Genomic DNA, 18,499 nt, shown 5'->3' with positions numbered 1-18,499 from the left:
GTGTTACCTGGTGGGATGAACAAGACAGTAAATTAAAGGGGTATTCCAGGCAAAAACTTTTTTTTATATATATATCAACTGTCTCCGGAAAGTTAAACAGATTTGTAAATTACTTCTATTAAAAAATCTTAATCCTTCCAATAGTTATTAGCTTCTGAAGTTTTCAGTCTAATTGCTCAATGATGATGTCACGTCCCGGGAGCTGTGCATGATGGGAGAATATCCCCATAGGAACTGCACAGCTCCCGGGACGTGAGTCATCAGAGAGCAGTTAAACAGAAAACAACAACTCAACTTCAGAAGCTGATAACTATTGGAAGGATTAAGATTTTTTAATAGAAGTAATTTACAAATCTGTTTAACTTTCCGAAGCCAGTTGATATATAAAAAAAAGTTTTGGCCTGGAATACCCCTTTAAAGGGTACCTGTCACCAAATAAAGCTTTTAATATAGTGTTCCTTGTGTAATTAGCAGGCACTTTCCCATTCACTTGCTTTTAAAATTATCAACATAAATATGTTTCAAATGTAATAGAAAAAGTGGCCACTAGGTCACTAGGGCCCGGCCTGGCAGGAGTCCAAACTCAGAAAGTGTTTCTCTGCACTGAGCTTAAAGGGGTTATCCAGGAAAAAAACGTTTTTTTATATATCAACTGGCTCCAGAAAGTTAAACAGATTTGTAAATTACTTCTATTAAAAAATATTAATCCTTTCAGTACTTATGAGCTTCTGAAGTTAAGGTTGTTCTTTTCTGTCTTAGTGCTCTCTGATGACACGTGTCTCGGGAAACGCCCAGTTTAGAAGAGGTTTGCTATGGGGATTTGCTTCTAAGCTGGGCGGTTCCCAAGACACGTGTCATCAGAGAGCACTTAAACAGAAAAGAACAACCTTAACTTCAGAAGCTCATAAGTACTGAAAGGATTAAGATTTTTTAATAGAAGTTATTTAAAAATCTGTTTAACTTTCTGGAGCCAGTGGATGTATATAAAAAAGTTTTTCCCTGGATAACCCTTTTAATTGACTGCTGCACAGAAAGTGAAAGCTACACAGATTCTCACAGAAAGCTGCACAGACTGAAAGCTGCTGGAGAGCCTCACTGATAGCAACACAGACTGAAACATTCACAGAGCCTGAGGTCTTCTTTTCATCACAGCTCTGCAACCATGTGAGGGCAGAAGTGGTCCCCCAGCAGGCTTTAGTGATATCATGCCTGCTGGGAAATTACACTATGTGAGCAAGAAGAAAGGTAAGATACACAGCTTTTAAAGGCTGGGCTGGAGGGGTGTTAGGAGTAGTTAGGGAGTAACATAGGGAGTTAGTTTAGAACTGTTTATTTGGTGGCAGGTACTTTTAAAAGGGGTACTACCGTGCTGACAACTTATCCCCTATCTAAAGGATAGGGGATAAGTTGCTTGATCGCGCGGGGTCCCGCTGCTGGGGACCCCTCGATCTCGCACGCAGCACCCCGCTGTCATCAGGCCCCGGAGAGAAGACGGGGCTGGTGATCGTGATGTCACGGCTCTGCCCCCGTGTGACATCACGCTCCGCCCCTCAATGCAATTCTATGGCAGGGGGCGAGACAGCTGTCTCGCCCCCTGCCTTAGACTTACATTGAGGGGCGGAGCGTGAAATCACATGGGGGCGGAGCCGTGACATCACGCCGTGATCGGCCATCATCAGACCCGGAGCGATGTTCGCTCCAGGGCCTGATGACAGCGGGGTGCTGCGTGCGAGATCGCAGGGGTCCCCAGTGACGGGACCCCCTTTAGATAGGGGATAAGTTGTCCGCACGGTAGTACCCCTTTAAAGGTTACGTCTCACCGCAGACAACCCCTTTACAATGACAGCTGAATCTTCCGCCATATTGGTAGTCCTCCAGCTAATCTAAGTCTACATTCCACCTGCAGACTTATATGTTTCATCCCGCATGACCGTTGAGGCATCTGGCTTATACACAGTCTCCAGCACGCTCTTCCTGAAGCCCACCAAAGCGGACGCCGATGCAGTATTTTCCTGTAAGGCTGTTTTCCCCCTACCAGGAGACTCCAAAAGTAACATGGAGTCCAAGGAATTCAAGCTGCCCCTCCACTGTAAGTAAGACCAATGGTTCCTGTCCTACAGCCACGTCTTGGTGTTTACTTTTTATTTTAACATTGTTTTGTCTACTTTTAGATTACACTGAAAATGTGAAGTTAACCGTGTCCCCTGAGGTTCCCCTCAAAGAAGGAGACAAAGTGACTCTACATTGTGAGGGAGATGGGAACCCGGCCCCTACATACTTGTTCCAGAAGCAAAAGGTGTTTTGAGAAGAAGCATTCTCATTCTATTTAGTCTTTCTAGAATAGAAGTATGAGAAGGGGTGATAGAGATTAGAAAAAACATGGCTTTCCAACCATCTTCCACCTACAGTGATCACCTCAGCTTACAATGGCCTCAACATACCATAGTTTCAACATACAATGTTTTTTTTCTGGACCATTGTAACTTGAAACCAGACTCAACATACAATGTACATACAGAATGTCCAGATCTGTGACACCTGTCACAACTGGAGGAACTGACCAATCAGAATGGACATTATAGTGGTAAATCACCTGTACTACTGAAGTGCATGCACTGACTGGTGTCTGGTAGCGCCCCCTACAGTACAGGGAGGAACTACAAGTTCTGTACTACTCCTTACCTGTGCCAGGGTTAGCTGCTCCTTTGAACACGGCTCCATTTGGGACACTGTGTGTACTGTATAGGACCCTGAAGAAGCTCCTGTCCTCTACATAAACCATTGTTTCCCAATCAGGGTGCCTCCAGCTGTTGCAAAACTACAACTCCCAGCATGCCCGGACAGCCAACGGCTGTCCGGGCATGCTGGGAGTTGTAGTTTTGCAACAGCTGGAGGCACCCTGGTTGGGAAACACTGACATAGACAGTGATTTACAGCTCCCAGCAGATCTTTATTACTTTTATATGTAAGGATTTGCTTTATCTCTATTAGTTATCTACTTATATTTCTTAAAGGAGTACTCCGGTGAAAAACTATTATTATTATTATTATTTTTTTTTTTTCAACTGGTGCCAGAAAGTTAAACAGATTTGTAAATTACTTCTATTAAAAAATCTTAATCCTTCCAGTACTTATTAGCTGCTGAATACTACAGTGGAAATTCTTTTCCGTTTGAAACACAGAGCTCTCTGCTGACATCATGAGCACAATGCTCTCTGCTGACATCTCTGTCCATTTTTAGGAACTGTCCAGAACAGCATATGATTGCTCTGGGGGATTTCCTTTTACTTTGGACAGTTCCTAAAATGGACAATGATGTCAGCAGAGAGCACCGTGCTCGTGATGTCAGCAGACAGTTCTGTGTTTCAAACGGAAAAGAATTTCCTCTGTAGTATTCAGCAGCTAATAAGTACAGGAAGGATTAAGATTTTTTAATAGAAGTCATTTACAAATCTGTTTAACTTTCTGGCACCAGTTGATTTAAAAAAAAAAAAAAAGTTTTTCACAGGAGTACCCCTTCAAATCTTTTGAGCCGCTATACCACACACAGCCAATAAGCCAGAGTGGCGCTGTTTCTTGAAAAAAGCAGCTGTGTTTCTTTTTTGCTCTCCTACAACCCCTTCCATATCCTTCATGTTGATATTTTTTCATTATACTTCCCGCGCAGTTCTCATTGTGATCCTCTCTGTATTTCAGGCTGGTGGTGCTGTGGACGACCTGGACTCTGGGTCAGATGGATTTTACATTTTCCAGAACATCTCTAGAGAGGATAGTGGGACTTACATCTGCGAAGCTCTGGATTTTGACAGTCCTGACGAAATTCTGCTTAAGAAGCAGATAGACCTCAATGTTCACTGTAAGCGGGGCCCTTCGCTTCGTCTACCACACTCCTGTACTGCTACCATTGCTTGTTTTCCAAATCTTCCAATTTAAAGGGGTCACCTTACCTGACTCTATTATAGGGGTTGTCGGGGGATATAAAAAATTGAAGGCCTGTCAGCAAGATGCGCCATCAATATTCGGTCGGCGGCGGTCTGTAAGGTCCATTTAAAGGGGTACTCCGCCCCTGGCATCTTATCCCCTATCCAAAAGATAGGGGATAAGATGTTAGATCGCCGCGGTCCCGCTGCTGGGGACCCCGGGGATCGCCGCTGCGGCACCCCGCCATCATTACTGCACAGAACGAGTTCACTCTGTGCGTAATGACGGGCGATACAGGGGCCGGAGCCGCGTGACGTCATGGCGAGATGGCATGAACAAGATGTTCTGAACGCTTAGAGCAGGCGCCGGGAGCTCGTAACGTCATAGCCCCGCCCCTCATGACGTCACACAAAGGAAAGAAGCGATCTGATTGGTTGCTACGGGCAACTGCACCACTCTTCCTCTGCGTGGGTTTTGATAAATCTCCCCCAATGTGCCCTTATCTGGATAGGCCTGATTTTGACTGCTCCTCTAAGTGACTTTTCACTAGTTGCTACATTAGAATGACAATTTCCTTAGATGTATTGTTTCCTTTTTTTGGAATAAACGTTTCGCGTTTCTCCCACAGACCTGAATCCTCTAACTCTCATCCCATCCGGAGAAGTCCACCATTCTGTTGGGGATAACGTTCCTCTTAACTGCATTGGCGATGGCTCGGAAATACCCACCTTAGTCTGGAAGAAGGTAAAGCTGGCGTCTAGTGCCGTCTTATCGTTGCACCTCGTAGCCACTGAGGAGCTTGTCTTCATTGGTCACAATCTTCTCTTACAGGGGGATAAAATCCTTTCTAGCAGCAACAGGCATCGCTTGCGCAATTTAACCTATGCTGATTCCGGGGTTTACACTTGTGAAGCTACAGTCTCTACAGTGCCAGGACTGGTCAAAGAGGCGAGTGTCACCGTCGTTGTGGAAGGTAAGAGCAAACTGTTAGAGCAACAAATAGTGACTCCATATGTACTTAAAGGGGTACTCCGCCCCTAGATATCTTATCCCCTATCCAAAGGATAGCAGCGGCACCCCAAATATCCGATGCACGGAGCGAACTTCGCTCCGTGCCGGATGACTGGTGATGCGGGGCCGGGGCTCCTGACGTCACGGTCACGCCCCCTCCCATAGACTTGCATTGAAGGGGCATGGCCGTGACGTCACGAACGGGGTGCGGACGTGACTTCACGAGCCTCCGGCACTGCACTCAAAGCTCTAAACAAATGCCAGGTGCAGCAGGGAGATCGTGGGGTCCCCAGCAGCGGGAGCCCCATGATCAGACATCTTATCCCCTATCCTTTGGATAGGGAATAAGATGTCTAAGGGCAGAGTACCCCATTAAAGGGTACTTAAAGGGGTTATCCAGGAAAAAACTTTTTTTGATATATCAACTGGCTTCAGAAAGTTATACAGATTTGTAAGTTACTTCTATTAAAAAAATATTAATCCTTTCAGTACTTATGAGCTTCTGATGTTGAGTTGTTCTTTTCTGTCTAAGTGCTCTCTAATGGCACATGTCTCTGGTACCGTGCAGTTTAGAAGAGGTTTGCTATGGCGATTTGCTTCGAACCTGGGCGATTCCCGAGACACGTGTCGTCAGAGAGGACTTAGACAGAAAAGAACAACTCAACTTCAGAAGCTCATAAGTACTGAAAGGATTAAGATTTTTTTAATAGAAGTAATTTGCAAATCTGTTTAACTTTCTGGAGCCTGTTGATATATAAAAAAAAAAGTTTTTTCCTGGATTACCCCTTTAATGGGTTTGCCTTTTTTCTTAAAACAGCGCCACCTGTGTCCTTTGGCTGCAAATGGTATTGCATCTCAACTGTTTTGCAATACCAGATGCAGCCTCATTTACAGATATATCAGGACTGGCATTTTGTAATGTATAATTCATTTGAGTAAATTGTGCCAGTTAAGAATTTGGGCGCCAGAAAGGCTTATGCTATATTCTGTGCCAAGTGCCTGTTAAAGGGGTACTCTTGTGGAAACCTTTTTTTTTTTTTTTTTTTTTAAATCAACTGGTACCAGAAAGTTAAACAGATTTGTAAATTACTTCTATTAAAAAGTGTTAATCCTTCCAGTACTTATTAGCTGCAGAATACTACAGAAGAAATTATTTTCTTTTTGGAACACAGAGCTCTCTGCTGACATCACGAGCACAGTGCTCTCTGCTGACACCTCTGTCCATTTTAAGAACTGTCCAGAGTAGGAGAAAATCCCCATAGCAAACATATGCTGCTCTGGACAGTTCCTAAAATGGACAGAGATGTCATCAGAGACCTCTGTAGTATTCAGCAGCTAATAAGTACTGGAAGGATTAAGATTTTTTTCATAGAAGTAATTTACAAATCTGTTTACCTTTCTGGCACCAGTTGATTTAAAAAAAATAAATAAATAAGTTTTCCACCGGAGTACCCCTTTAACTCTATTCTGACCACTTCTGATTACTGTTATCTCCTTTAGGACCTCCAGATCTCGGGCCTGAGAGTGAATCAGTGGATGTACCTTCTGAAGGTCACATGTTAACATTATCTTGTTCAGCAACAGGATACCCGGAGCCTGCGATAAGGTGGAACCCAGCAGAGCTGCAGGTTAGTATCTACATTCATAATGCCATTGAAAAATTAGATTATGAAAATAAAAAGGCGCCATGGACAGTGCAGTCAGCCAGTTGCTGGCACTATTTCAGTTTCCAGCTTCAGTCATATGCATCATTGCTTCTATTACTATCATTTACTATTCGGATTCCTTCAATATGTAAATAATTTGAGGAATTTAAAAGTAGAACGTAAGCAAAAAAAAATAAAAAAAATACCTCAGCAATCCACAATGTCCCAAAATACATCTATTTTTTTGTCCCCTCCTTTACGCCTTCAGTGTTAAAGTGTGTGAAACAAGAAGTTTGAAGAATATGGATCAGGGTTTAGGTTTTTGAGTACAGCACTTTTCAGAAGACAGGAACTCCGGTGGATCCGCTGGACCTGTGTGGCAGATGACTTGGACCGTACCAGGGAGTGTAGTCTAAGGTGCCGCTGGTTTTCACCAGAGCCCGCCGCAAAGTGGGATGGACTTGCTGCGGCAGGTGGCACCCAGGTCGCTACCTCTGGCACAGCTCGACCACACAGGCGGCTGAGGAGATGCGAGGCACAGGAGGGATAAGGCAGCTCGTAGTCTGGATAGCAGAAGGTCAGGGCAGGCGGCACAGTAGTGTAGTCAGGACAAAGCAGGAGGTCAGTAGGCAGGCAGCAGAGGAGCAAGGTCAAGTCACGATCAAGAGATCTGATACACGGCAAGGCAATACAGAGGAACACTTTCTCAAAGGCACAAGGCAACAAAGATCCGGCAGGGAACTGAGGAGGGTGGAGGAATTTATAAATGAGCCACAGGTGGATTACACTAATGAGCGTACTGGCCCTATAAATCTTAAAGCTCCGGCGTGCACGCCCTAGGGGACGGGGACACGCGCGCTGGAGCAGAGAGGCAGGAGAAACACCCGGAGAGTGACGGACTGGGGCTCGCATGCGGGCACATCCCGCGATGCTAATCCCTGCCCCATCGTCAGCAGAAGGCAAGGGGACCATGCGCTCACGGCCAGTGTGTGTGGCCAGAGCTCATAACGTAACACATATATAGCTGTACATCTAAAGAATATATAGAATATTACAGCACGTCCTGTATGACTATAATTTTGATCAGTCCTGGCCACTTCACCAAGGACAGTGTTGAATCGTTGGATACACGCAGCTTTTTTCTGAACTCGCCTTGTGGTAATTCTGACCGCGTTGACAGTACGCCATGTTCAATTTTTGGGAAAACCCCCACAAGTCACCATTGAAGATTCCTTGTCTCCAGAGCACCATTCACTGTACTTGTCATAGTTGTGTCATTGCGCGATCAGGACGCGTGTGTTCAATGATAATTCTGATCTTGAGGCCACTAAGTCCCATTGTCCCTTTCTTCGCGTCCAGTGGTTTTTATGATCCTCACTTGACTAATTCCACCCTAACATTGGCCGTTGTTGTCCGATTTCTCCCTCGTGTCATGGCCTGTGTACAGTGATTGTTATGTTTCTCTTTCAGCCTACCCAGACAGTTTCTGGCAAAATTGTAAAAAGCGAGGTTGCGTTCAAGGTCACGTCCAAGCTTATTAATGATATTTCATGCACTGCAACAAATTCACTTGGAACCAAAGATAAAAAATTCAAGCTGAGCATCTGTAAGTCCGACTGAGGGAATCCTGGGGGTGTATCCTGGGGAATGTTCAAAATGTGTGCTATTATTATTATTATTTTTTTTAGTACCTTAAAGGAGTACTCCGGCGCGCACTTTTCTTATTTAACCGGTCCGGGCTGCAAAAAAAAAAAGAAAACAAACTTTCGCTTACCTGCCAACGAGCCCCCGGAGCTCCGGTACACACCGGTACAGGTGTTCGGTCGCTGGGCTGTATTCTTCTTACTTCCTGTTAGCCCGACACGTCACACGGAGCTCCAGCCTATCACCAGCCGCAGCGATGTCCCGCCTCGGCCGGTGATAGGCTGAAGCTCCGTGTGATGTGCCGGGCTAACAGGAAGTAAGAAGAATACAGCCTGGGGACCGAACACCTGTACCGGAGTGTACCGGAGCTCCGGGGGCTCGTTGGCAGGTAAGAGAAAGTTTGTTTTCTTTTTGTTTTTGCAGCCCGGACGGGATAAAATAAGAAAAGTGCGCGCCGGACTACTCCTTTAAAGTGAATGTTCACCCTTCAACACCATACAGTTTTTGTTGTGAAATTGTACATAGAATATGTTTTAGCCTCTATGATTTTATTTATTTATTTTTAACACATCATTCTAAGTAAAATTTAAAGGGGTACTAGACATCTTTTCCCCTATCCAAGGCATCCAAGATCGCGGGGGGGGGGGGAGTCGGCCACTGGTACCCCCCACGATCTCTCTGGCACAGCACCTCAGTTATCTGGTGCACGGAGCGAACTCTGCTCTGTGCTGGATGACTGGCGACCACAGTCGTCACACCCACTCCATTCATGTCTATGGGAGGGGGCGTGACGGCTAGCCGTCACGCCCCCTCCCATAGACATGAATGGAGGGGGCGTGGCGTGACGTCACAAACACAGAAGCTCCAAGCTTCTCTGTTCAGAAGGCTGTGGTGCCAGTGGTCGGACCCCCGCGATCAGACATCTTATCACCTATTCTTTGGATAGGGGATAAGATGTCTAGGGGCGGAGTACCCCTTATTGTTTTGGAGCTATTAAAGAGGTACTCTGGTGGAAAACCTTTTCTTTTTTTAATCAACTTGTGCCAGAAAGTTAAACAGATTTGTAAATTACTTCTATAAAAAAAAAATCTTAATCCTTCCAGTACTTATTAGCTGCTCAATACTACAGAGAAAATTATTTTCTTTTTGGAACACAGAGCTCTCTGCTGGCATCACGAGCACAGTGCTCTCTGCTGACATCTCTGTCCATTTTAAGAACTGTCCAGAATAGGAGAAAATTTCCATAGCAAACATATATGCTGCTCTGGACAGTTCCTAAAATGGACAGAGATGTCAGCAGAGAGCACTGTGCTCGTGATGTCAACAGAGAGCTCTGTGTTCCAAAAAGAAAACTATTTCCTCTGTAGTATTCAGCAGCTAATAAGTACTGGAAGGATTGAGATTTTTTAATAGAAGTAATTTACAAATCTGTTTAACTTTCTGGCACCAGTTGATAAAAAAAAAAAAAAAAAAAAAAAGGTTTTCCACCGGAGTACCCCTTTAAACTCACCTCAATATGCAATAGGTTGCTTGTAAAAATTCCTTGGTACTGTTTATACGTGCGCAGAACCTACATTTTAGGAAAGAGCATTTATGACTTTGAATTAAACCCATGTAGACATGTTTTATATAGAAATGCATTATACCCATCCTTTCTCCTAAAATAAGTAACTCTGACTAGTCGCACCCGACATTACATGCATTTTTATATATATTTTTATAATGGTAATGACAACTGATAAATGTTTCTTCTTCCTTTTCAGCAAGCCTGGTGCCCCCAAGCACAGCGCCTGCCCAAGGTATGTCTGCACTTATACTAGAGGGAACCTTGGTTATGTATAGGTTATGCATGTAATGGGGTTTATAGAGTAGAATCCATATAACACTCTTAAAGGGGTACTCCGGTGGAAAACTTTTTTTTTTTTTTAATCAACTGGTGCCAGAAAGTTAAACAGATTTGCAAATTACTTCTATTAAAAAAATCTTAATCCTTACAGTACTTATTAGCTGCTGAATACTGCAGAGGAAATTATTTTCTTTTTGGAACACAGAGCTCTCTGCTGACATCATGACCACACTGCTCTCTGCTGACATCTCTGTCCATTTTAAGAACTATCCAGAGTAGGAGAAAATCCCCATAGAAAACATATGCTGCTCTGGACAGTTCCTAAAATGGACAGAGATGTCAGCAGAGAGCACTGTGTTCCAAAAAGAAAAGAATTTCCTCTGTAGTATTCAGCAGCTTATAAGTACTGGAAGGATTAAGATTTTTTAATAGAAGTAATTTACAAATCTGTCTAACTTTCTGGAGCCAGTTGAGATATATATATATATATATATATATATATATATATATATATATATATATATAAAGTTTTTCCCTGGATAACCCCTTTAATTCTTGCAGTAGAACCTATGGATGCTCATAATATTTTGTCTCTTGCAGAACAAAGCGGTAGCAGCAGCACAGCCATCATCGCTGTGGTTGTCTGTGTTCTTCTCCTTCTTCTGGTGGTCGGTCTTTTCTTCATCTTACAGAAAAAAGGAAAATTGGCGTGTGGACGATCAGAAAAACAACCTCTGTAAGTGAATTGGGGGGGGGGGTTGTTTCTTTGGTAGAACCTATATCAGCTGCTTCACTCAATGTTCACTGACATGGGGAAGTCCCAAAATATCATCCAAAAATAGTAAAAAATGAGGATTAAAGAAAAATAAGTAGATAACTAATACAGATAAGGCAAATCCTTACATATAAAAGTAAGAAAGATCTGCTGGGAACTGTAATCATTGTCTATGTAGAGGACAGGAGCTTCTTCAGGGTCTTGTACAGTACACGCAATGTCCTAAAAAAGTAACATGGAGCCGCCCGCACCTGGTGTCAAAGGAGCAGCTAACCCTGGTACAGGTAAAGAGTACAGAACATGTAATACCTCCCTGTACTGTAGGGGGCGCTACCAGACACCAGTCAGTGCATACACTTCAGTAATACAGGGGTTTTACCAGTGAATGCCCATTCTGATTGGTCGGTTCTTCCGGCCATTGACACGTTTCACAGATCCGGACTGTCCGTAGCATTGTATGTTGAATCTGGTTTCAAGTTACAATGGTCCAGAAACGACCATTGTATGTTGGAAATACTGTAACCTGAAGTTGAGGGATCACCATACAAAGGTTTTACATTTCAGGTGGAGTTCTCCTTTAATTAAACTGTGTGAGATTACTTAAAGGGGTACTCCCGTGGAAAACTTTTTTTTAAAATCAACTGGTGCCAGAAAGTTAAACAGATTTGTAAATCACTTCTATTAAAAAAATCTTAATCCTTCCTGTACCTTTTAGGGGCTGTATACTAAAGAGAAATAAAAAAAAGAAATGCATTTCCTCTTATGTCATGACCACTGTGCTCTCTGCTGACCTCTGCTGTCCATTTTAGGAACTTTCCAGAGAAGGAGAAAATCCCCATAGAAAACATATGCTGCTCTGGACAGTTCCTAAAATGGACAGCAGAGGTCAGCAGAGAGCAGTGTGGTCAGGACATTACTGGAAATGCATTTCTTTTTTTGGATTTCTCTTTAGTATACAGCCACTAAGAAGTACTGGAAGGATTAAGATTTTTTAATAGAAGTGATTTACAAATCTGTTTAACTTTCTGGCACCAGTTGATTAAAAAAAAAAAAAAGTATTCCACGGGAGTACCCCTTTAAAACATTGTCTGTCGGAGTGCTGGTCTCGTTGTGCTATAAGCAGGTAGCTTACCAGGCCTTACATTGCTTACATGCCGCTCTTACTATTTGGCAGCTTTTATATTTCTGCCAGTCGACAGCTGTGCTCAGTGATTCCCTGCCAATATATATTCGCCAGGATGAAATTGCGCGCATCTGTTTTCTCCCATCATGTACGGTAAATGATATTATGGTGTATTTGACGTCTTTTTCCTGTCCATTCACTGGAAGCAAACACCACTCCGCTTCCCGTACTCCTCCTGAATGGCTATGCCCATGTATCATGCAGCCTGACTAAAGGCCCTTTTAGACGGGCCGACAGTGCCGTGATAACAAGGCGCCAATCTTAGACATCGGTTCTCGTTGACTGAGCATTTACAAGAATCAATCATTTGTACAAAGGATCCTTGGATTGTTTATGCGGCCCTACACTTCGGGCGCACATCCACTGGCGAAGATGATTTTATTGGTCGGCTGATCCCCGGCCCTCTTACACGGGACCTAGGAATGCCAATAATCGGCCCATGTAAAAAAAAAAGCTTTTAGATCAGTGGTCTCCAAACTGTGGATCTACTAAATGTTGCAAAACTACAACTCCCAGCATGCCTGGACAGCCAATGGCTAAGCTTATTGCCGAGCAGGGATTTGGCCAATAGAAAATATATGGGCTACTTAAAGGGGTACTCCACTGGAGAATTTTATTTTATTTTTTAAATCAACTGGTGCCAGAAAGTTAACCAGATTTTTTAATTACTTCTATAAAAAAATCTTAATCCTTCCAGTACTTATTAGCTGCTGTATACTACAGAGGAAGTTCCTTTATTTCTTAATTTCTTTTCGGTCTGACCACAGTGCTCTCTGCTGACACCTTTGTCCATGTCAGGAACTGTCCAGAGCAGGATAGGTTTATTATGGGAATTTGCTCCTACTCTGGACAGTTCCTGACATGGACAGAGGAGTCAGCAGAGAGCACTGTGGTCAGGCAGAAAGGACATTCAAAAAGAAAAGAACTTCATGTGTATCATACAGCAGCTGATTTAGATTGCGGTAGGTTTGACCCTTGCAACCCCGGGCAATTCCCTGCAAGGGGCCCCGGTTCTCCCCGGGAGCGGCGCGTCACAACCCCAGCACAAAGCGGGGGCCACCATGTCCCCTCCATATATGTCTATGGGAGAGCTGTTCGGCTATCTCCGGCACTCCCATAGAGATATATAGAGGAGGCTTGGCAGCGCCCATGTTGTGCGGGGGGCCGTAACGTACCGCTTCCGTGGAGAGCCATGGCCTCGTACAGGAGATCTCGGGTGGTGGGGCAGGGGGGTTAGTGGTTGCCGTGCTGGGAGTTGTAGTTTTGTAACAGCTGAAGGTCCACAGTTTGGAGATCACTGCTATACATGCTTGGCTTAAAGGGGGTACTCCATTATTTGACACCTCTGTCCATGTCAGGAATTGTCCAGAGTTAGACAGATTTTCGATGGGGATTTGCTTCAACTCTGGACAGTTCCTGACATAGACAGATGTGTCAGCAGAGAGCACTGTGGTCGGACAGAAAGGAAATTCAAAAAGAGAAGAACTTCACGTGGATCATACAGCAGCTGATAAGTACTGAAAGGATTGAGATTTTTTTTTTTAATAGCAGTAATTTATTACGTTTTCAAATAATGGAGTACCCCTTTAAGCCAAGCATGTATAGCAGTGATCTCCAAACTGTGGACCTCCGGGTGTTACAAAACTACAACTCCCAGCATGCCCGGACAGCCAACGGCTGTCCGGGCATGCTGGGAGTTGTAGTTTTGCAACACATATTCTGTAGAAGAGGGGGAAACTAGGATTTCGCAGGTCGTCTCTTCCCCATGGTTTTTTGTGTTACCCAGGCAGCCCATTGGGGACAAGGAGGTTATTTTTGTATTGTTTTAAGTGACTATTTATATCTGTGGCCGGCCCTGCTGTTTGGTTTTGTACAGAAATAAAGCCATATTATTAATTTTTTTTCCCATAGGAAAGACGTTCTCCTTCTAATGAACTTCTGCTCATTTATCCTTATGAACCACAGAACACTTAAGATGTGGCATCACCCCGCCTAGAGCGAAAATTCCCCGGCCCATCTGTTTAGAATAGCCACAATTCCGATGATGCTTTATGAGCTTTCTTGAGGTTAAAGGAGAATAATTGTTCATTACGGAATGTAAATCCCATATTAGGCTCCGGTTCATGGCGGGGGGTGGGGGTTGGGGGTGGTTTAGTGGTCTACATCACATCCGGCTATAGATATTTAGTAAACTACAGGTTAAACCAATGACTGCGTCGTGGCACGGTTATTAATACTGTCAGCTACTTGCCGTTACTTTCGAGAAAATTTACACCCATTTTTATGGAAAATACGAGTTGTGCTTGTCTGAAAGGGCATATTAGATTAAAGGGGTACTCCGGAGGAATAATAAAGGGTTTCAAATCAACTGGTGGCAGAAAGTTAAACAGATTTGTAAATTACTTCCATTTAAAAAAATCTTAAGTACTTATCAGCTGCTGGAAGTTGTGTAGTTCTTTCCAGTCTGACCACAGTGCTCTCTGCTGACACCTCTGTCCATGTCAGGAAATGTCCAGAGGAGGAGAAAATCCCCATAGCAAACCTCTCCTACTCTGGACAGTTCCTGACATGGACAGAGGTGTCAGCAGAGAGCACTGTGGTCAGACTGGAAAGAACTACACAACTTCCTCTGGAGCATATAGCAGCTGATAAGTACTGGAAGGATTAAGATATTTAATTTTTTTTTTTCCCTCCAAAGTATCTAGATTTAAAAAAAGAAAATAGCTGCTTTCTTTCAGAAGCAGCACCACTCTTGTCTTCAGTTTGTGTGTGGTATTGCAGCTTGGATCCAATGAAGTAAATAGAGCTGAGCTGTAAAAAAACTTTATTAGGCTGCGTTCACACCACGTTTTTGCACTACAGTTCCCGTATATGTTTTCAATGTGAAAACCGTACAGAACCATATTGAAAACCGTATACATTGACTCTCCATTGAAAACCGTATGCCAAGAGATGCATCCGGTTGTGTCCGTTTTGCATCCTGTACGGTTTTGTCAGTTTTTTTCCCCCGTACCCAAAACCATAGTCTACCACGGCTTTTGGTCCGGGTGAAAAACTGTATTAAACCGTATACGTTTTTTTTAAACATGTGAGTCAATGGGAACCGTACAGAACCGTATGTGCGTACGGTTCCATCCGTTTTTCGCCATATGGTTTTTGACTTTGCACAGTTTTTTTTTCTTGGAATTTCAATCAAACAAGTGAAACTTTATTCAAAATGGAGTGAAAAGTTTAAAACGTATACATTTTTTTTCTTTAAAAACGAATGCAACCGGACATCATTTTTCAAACCGTATTCGGTTTTTAACTGTATACGGGTTCAAATTTGTACATACGTTTTCATATAGTTTAGTCAGGTCTTGAGGAATCCATTTTTCATCAAAAACCTGATATGGGAACTGTATAGCAAAAACGTTGTGTGAATGCTGCCTTAACCTGACAAGGAGAAGAGTGACGCTGTTTTTCCAAGAAAGTTACTATGTTTTCCTAATCCTTGATTATTTGCCCATAGGATTTATGGGCCCAGCCTCGGAGGCGAGTGTATTTGGCTCCTTGAGTTGACCCCACAGAATATACGTGTGGGGTCCCATTATTACCAGAGATTACGATGGATTCCCAATACTTTTTGGGTTCCTCCTTCAGTAATTATCCCAATAGTTGTAGATCTGTTTTGCAGTGTTTCGGAGGATATACCGTTACTCTCGTACTGTTCTTCTCCCCTGGGGGCTGTAAAGTGAATTTGTGTCTGAGGCTGGGAAAGAAATCTGAAAATAACCTTGGCCCTACGTATCTGGTTTGAGTAATGAAACAAGCATGCCCCTCACTACAGAACAATCTCCAGACTTCAAAAGCGGCGTGGAGATGAAGTACGACTGTTGAGAGAGCGCAGGTTTCCACACACAATGGAATGCAAGGAGCCCTTGATAAGGCCGATCCTTGAGAACAACTACACATAGTTGTCATGTTAGACCGGTCCGACTGGATTAGAGAGGTCGATACGGACAGAACCTTATCCAAGTTCACTGGACTTTTATTAAAGGAGGTTCTCGCTTTCTAAGTCAGAATTGTGAAGGTTTTTCTCACGTAAAGGAGTGGTCGACCATTTTGGCTCCTCTCAGGAGTGCGCTTTAGCCCATCACTAAACACTGGCACTTTTCACCTGCAACCATCACACCTATTCTCAAAAAAAAATCTCTCGACCAATCATTTTTGTTCAGCTACCGCCCCATCTCGCTTCTTCCCTTTGCCTCAAAACTTCTTGAACAACATATGTACCTTGAACTGTCCTCCCACCTCTCATCCTACTCACTCTTTGGCCACCAGTACCTTGTTTTTGAAAGTTCCAATGTAGAGCCCTGAGTGGGACTGTTCTTTTAAAGGGGTACTCCACTGGCCATCGTTCAGAACATTTAGTTACGAACGCTGTTTGCACGCTGCGGGGGGTCGATCATGCCCCCTCGTGACGTCACTCCCCGCTCCCTCAGTGCCATTTCATCACCTCCTAGTGCCATTTCATCAACCCTTGTGCAATTTTCTCAGCCCCCTAATGCCATTTCATCAACCCCTAGTGCAATTTCATCACCCCTTGTGCCATTTTCTCAGCCCCCTGGTGCAATTTCATCATCCCCTTGTGCCATTTTCTCAGCCCCCTGGTGCAATTTCATCACCCCCTTGTGCCATTTTATCAGCCCCCTTAGTGCCATTTCATCACCCCCTTGTGCCATTTTCTCAGCCCCCTTGTGCCATTTCATCACCCCCTTGTGCCATTTTCTCAGCCCCCTTGTGTCATTTCATCACCCCCTAGTGCCATTTCATCACCCCCTTGTGGCATTTCATCAACCCCTAGTGCCATTTCATCACCCCCTTGTGCCATTCCATCACCCCCTTGTGCCATTTCATCAACCCCTAGTGCCATTCCATCACCCCCTTGTGCCATTTCACCACCCCCTTGTGCCATTTTCTCAGCCCCCTAGTGCCATTTCATCACCACATTGTGCCATTTTCTTGGCCCCCTGTGGCATTTCAGAGGTTTGCGGAATTGTGCGGGATTATGCGGGACCTGCTTTATTTTCTGTGACAACCTCATAACCGGGCGACAGCACCCGCAAATTGTTTATTGGGTCCCGCAGGATCCTGATCCCAATCCAGATCTCTATTCCAATGCTCCAAGTCCAATGGGCACCATTGAAATCAATGGCACATCTAACAAAGCAGTCTCAATATTCAGTCACTGTCACATTGATCTAAGCTCCTGAACCATTTGCTTCGTAGCTACACGACTTTGCTTGACTCCCTGCACAAATACTATTGGGCACCCTTTGCACCAAGAATGTCATAGTTTTGCTAGATTTTGGCACCAGGGTCAACCCTATGTCAGCTGGTCATTGAGGCTCAGCACCATCTATTATGGCCTACAAAAGATTGTGAACCTCTATACTAGATCTTCAAGGCTCCCATCAGTGTTCTCTTTCCCACGTCTCAATGACTAGCATGTATTCTGCCATCTCATCTGGTACGTACAGATGTAGCAATTTGCTATTGTAATTTAACAGGAATTAATTTCCCTTAGTGCTCCTTAGCTTGGCAAAGCTCCATTCACTCACTGAACGGCTCGTATTGTTCCTGTCATCTCCATAATGATCATAGTTATACAATCACCTTCAGACATTGCGCACTTTTTGTGTAATATATGAAGGCCGACAAGGGCAAAGAAAATGGTTGACGATTCAATATACACAAGTGGAATCACCCTTTGCATTTATCATGGGATGAGTATGATAGAATGGTCTCTGTAGAGTGGTTCATACAAAATGCTGTGTAACCTAATTGCTTGACCAGTCAAAATAGTGTCTTCTATTATTATTTCTCTCCCTGGACATTGGAAGGAGGCCTTCTGGTTTCTAAAAGATATGGCCATGCCCTGGTTGGTCAATCCTCTTTCCTAATGGGTGCTGTTGAAAAACTGGTCCTGTGGTGTTGGGTGCCAAAGCCTGGCACTTTAATGAGGGGATTAATGGTCTACTCTTTGGTCTGCTATGTCAGTGCTTCCTTGCCTAGACGCATTTTCATGCTTGCCAGATTGTATATTAAGATTGCAGGCTTCATCTCTAATTTGCAGTTCTCCTAGAGCTGGTGGGTGGAACTCCCTCCTCCCTTCTTCATAGACTTGTATTGCTTGTCTTGAAGACACAGGACAGAGCTTAGCTGATTTTCAGAGAAGAAGATTTAAACAGCAGGAAAAGGGGGAAAGGGAAGAAGCTTAAAGGGGTGCTCTGCCCCTAGACATCTTTTCCCCCATCTAAAGGATAGGGAATAAGATGTCTGATCGTGGGGGTTATGCAGCTGGGAACCCTGCAATCCCTGTGCAGCACCCAGCGTTCGTTTAAAACGCTGGGTGTCGGTGGGGGGGGGGGGGGGCGTGATGTCACCACCATGCCCCCTCGTGATGTCACACCCCACCCCCTCAATGCAAG

At 44.0% G+C, this 18,499-nt stretch overlaps 1 protein-coding gene across 1 annotated transcript in view; it reads left to right on the top strand.

Annotated features, from left to right (window-relative positions):
- Positions 1-18,499, top strand: part of BCAM (basal cell adhesion molecule (Lutheran blood group)) — a 90,647-nt gene that overhangs the window by 66,825 nt on the left and 5,323 nt on the right. The window contains exons 6-14 of the mRNA XM_056543321.1: positions 1,907-2,089; positions 2,172-2,296; positions 3,697-3,856; positions 4,550-4,665; positions 4,753-4,894; positions 6,433-6,560; positions 8,049-8,184; positions 9,986-10,021; positions 10,669-10,804. Of these exons, the coding sequence (XP_056399296.1) occupies positions 1,907-2,089; positions 2,172-2,296; positions 3,697-3,856; positions 4,550-4,665; positions 4,753-4,894; positions 6,433-6,560; positions 8,049-8,184; positions 9,986-10,021; positions 10,669-10,804 (1,162 nt within the window). The remainder of the gene's footprint in view (positions 1-1,906; positions 2,090-2,171; positions 2,297-3,696; positions 3,857-4,549; positions 4,666-4,752; positions 4,895-6,432; positions 6,561-8,048; positions 8,185-9,985; positions 10,022-10,668; positions 10,805-18,499) is intronic.

Source organism: Hyla sarda, chromosome 10 (genome assembly GCF_029499605.1).
Source record: "Hyla sarda isolate aHylSar1 chromosome 10, aHylSar1.hap1, whole genome shotgun sequence".
NCBI classification, from domain to species: Eukaryota; Metazoa; Chordata; class Amphibia; order Anura; family Hylidae; genus Hyla; species Hyla sarda.
Note: the sequence above shows the minus strand (reverse complement) of the source record. Positions and strands in the feature narration are given on the sequence as shown.